General features: G+C 51.6%; 1 protein-coding gene across 1 annotated transcript in view; it reads left to right on the forward strand.

The window, feature by feature from the left end:
* Positions 1-2,500, forward strand: part of LOC307244141 (frizzled-7-like) — a 4,394-nt gene that overhangs the window by 1,043 nt on the left and 851 nt on the right. Inside the window, exon 1 of the mRNA XM_080019196.1 lies at positions 1-2,500. This exon is cut by the window's left edge and continues 1,043 nt beyond it; it is cut by the window's right edge and continues 851 nt beyond it. Within this exon, the coding sequence (XP_079875322.1) occupies positions 1-911 (911 nt within the window). The 3' untranslated portion in view covers positions 912-2,500.

The raw sequence follows: 2,500 nt of genomic DNA on the forward strand, positions 1-2,500 counted from the left end.
TGCTGACCTACCTGGTGGACATGAGGCGGTTCCGGTACCCGGAAAGACCCATCATCTTCCTGTCGGGGTGCTACTTCATGGTGGCCGTGGCCTACGCAGCGGGGTTCTTCTTGAAGGACCGGGTGGTGTGCATCGATACGTTCAAGGAGGACGGCTACCGGACCGTGGCCCAGGGCACCAAGAAGGAGGGCTGCACCATCCTCTTCATGATCCTCTACTTCTTCGGCATGGCCAGCTCCATCTGGTGGGTCATCCTGTCCCTCACCTGGTTCCTGTCCGCCGGCATGAAATGGGGCCACGAAGCCATCGAGGCCAACTCGCAGTACTTCCACCTGGCCGCCTGGGCCGTCCCGGCCGTCAAGACCATCACCGTCCTGGCCATGGGCCGGGTGGACGGAGACCTGCTGACCGGGGTCTGCTTCGTGGGCATCCACGACGTGGACTCGCTGCGGGGCTTCGTCCTGGCACCGCTGGTGGTCTACTTGTTCATCGGGACGTCATTCCTGCTGGCCGGCTTCGTGTCGCTGTTCCGGATCCGGACCATCATGAAGCACGACGGCACCAAGACGGAGAAGCTGGAGCGGCTGATGGTGCGGATCGGGGTGTTCAGCGTGCTCTACACGGTGCCCGCCACCGTGGTGATCGCGTGCTACTTTTACGAGCAGGCGTTCCGCGCGCGCTGGGAGCGCACGTGGCGCGCGCAGACGTGCAAGCGCTTCGCGGTGCCATGCCCCGCGCACGAGGCCGTGCCCGCGAGCCCGGACTTCACGGTGTTCATGATCAAGTACCTGATGACCATGATCGTGGGCATCACCTCCGGGTTCTGGGTGTGGTCCGGCAAGACGCTGCAGTCCTGGAGGAGGTTCTCCGGGAGGCTGTGCGGGGGGGCGCAGGGGGAGACCACCGTGTGAGGCGGGGCCCGGGTCCAGGAGGGAGGCCCGGAAGGGAATAAAGACGGAACATGGTTACAAAGAGCTTTAATGGGGGAAGAAAGACCGTCTGGTGGGTCGGGTCTGGGCCCGATGAACTCAGTGGACTGCGACGGAGAACCTGGATCCCGGTTCAGGTTTTACTCCCCAAATGGATTTTGGACCCGGAAACAACCGGAGCCCGGCGCATGAAACGTAGAGAGAGCGTTTTAAACCTTGTTCTAATGCGGTGTCTGCTCCAACAGGTCTACGGTCTCTGTTGAAAACTAGAGAATGTGACTGTGTTCTGAAGCCTCTGATCCCAGGTTAAATCACCCCGATGCCAAACTGCACCCAACTCAGAGGTCTGAGGTGGAGACGGACGCAGGAAACGCTATAAGGATGCATTTTGCTGCGTCGCTTATATTTTATATTCTTATATTTTTTGTATATTTTTTGATTGTTGTTTTTAGCCTCACTCCTGTAACGTGGAGCTGTTTTCAACTGAATGTAGAGATCCTGCAGCAGGGAGCGTGTGTTTCAGACCTCAAATCTGAGTGGAGAAAAGCTGTGACCACGCTCACACACACACACACACTCACACACACACACACACTCACACACACACACACACATATACGCACACACATACACACACACACCCTCACACACACATACACACACACACACACGCTCACATGTGGTCTCTCCACGGTTGAGTTGGAGTCGAGGAGTTTTTTAAGTTTTTTAAGGAAATCCTGTTGGAAAAATCCTCAAGAGACATTTTGGAATCAGTCTCACAGCCTCCTGCGTGTGTGTTTTTATTCCCTTCAAGTGTTTTAAGTCCTTTAAAAGCCCAGAATCACCTTAAAATGTGTTTTTCATCTATGTTTAGTCATCTAGCTCCAACTGGTCCTTTTATGGCTTCAAACACGTGAATGAGCTGCCTCCTGGTGATGTGTCAGTCAACCTCAAACTGTGACCTGAGCCTGGTTGTTGTTCCGGTAGCACCGTGGTGATAGGAGTTTAAAGTGGTAATCCATGAGAATCACCATCACAGTGACTTTATTCCACCAGGTGCATTCGTCGTGGTGAGGATGGGTGCATTTCTACAGGAGATTAGCATAAAAAAAAAAAAGGGCTTAACCGTTTGAAAAAAAAAAAAAAATAGAACAATAATGAAATAAAGCCAAATATTCATTAATAACCCAAAAAAAATACAGAAGTAGTAAAATATATAAAAATATAGAGAATATACAAATGTGAACGCACAGGATAAGTTACTGGCATGAGATCGTGTGTGTTTTGTGGATTCCACCAAGCCCCAGAACTCCATTTAAAATGTTCTTTTTTGAATGAGTAATCCCACTACAATGACTCTGCAGGTTTCATCACATCCAGCTGATGGAAACGTGTTTTCATGGCTGTGTCACTCGTTTGCTTCAATGTGTAAAAAGCGCCGCTGGGCATCTCCAAAGTTTTGTGACAATGATCTCAAGTGACTTGGTCAACGTACGGTACTGTTATTCAGCCTTGGTACCTCCCTGTGTTTCACTGTGATGACTCTGTCATACATGGAACGTTCCCTCTGG

This window comes from Zeus faber, assembly GCF_960531495.2.
Source record: "Zeus faber genome assembly, chromosome: 18".
In the NCBI taxonomy this organism is placed as follows: Eukaryota; Metazoa; Chordata; class Actinopteri; order Zeiformes; family Zeidae; genus Zeus; species Zeus faber.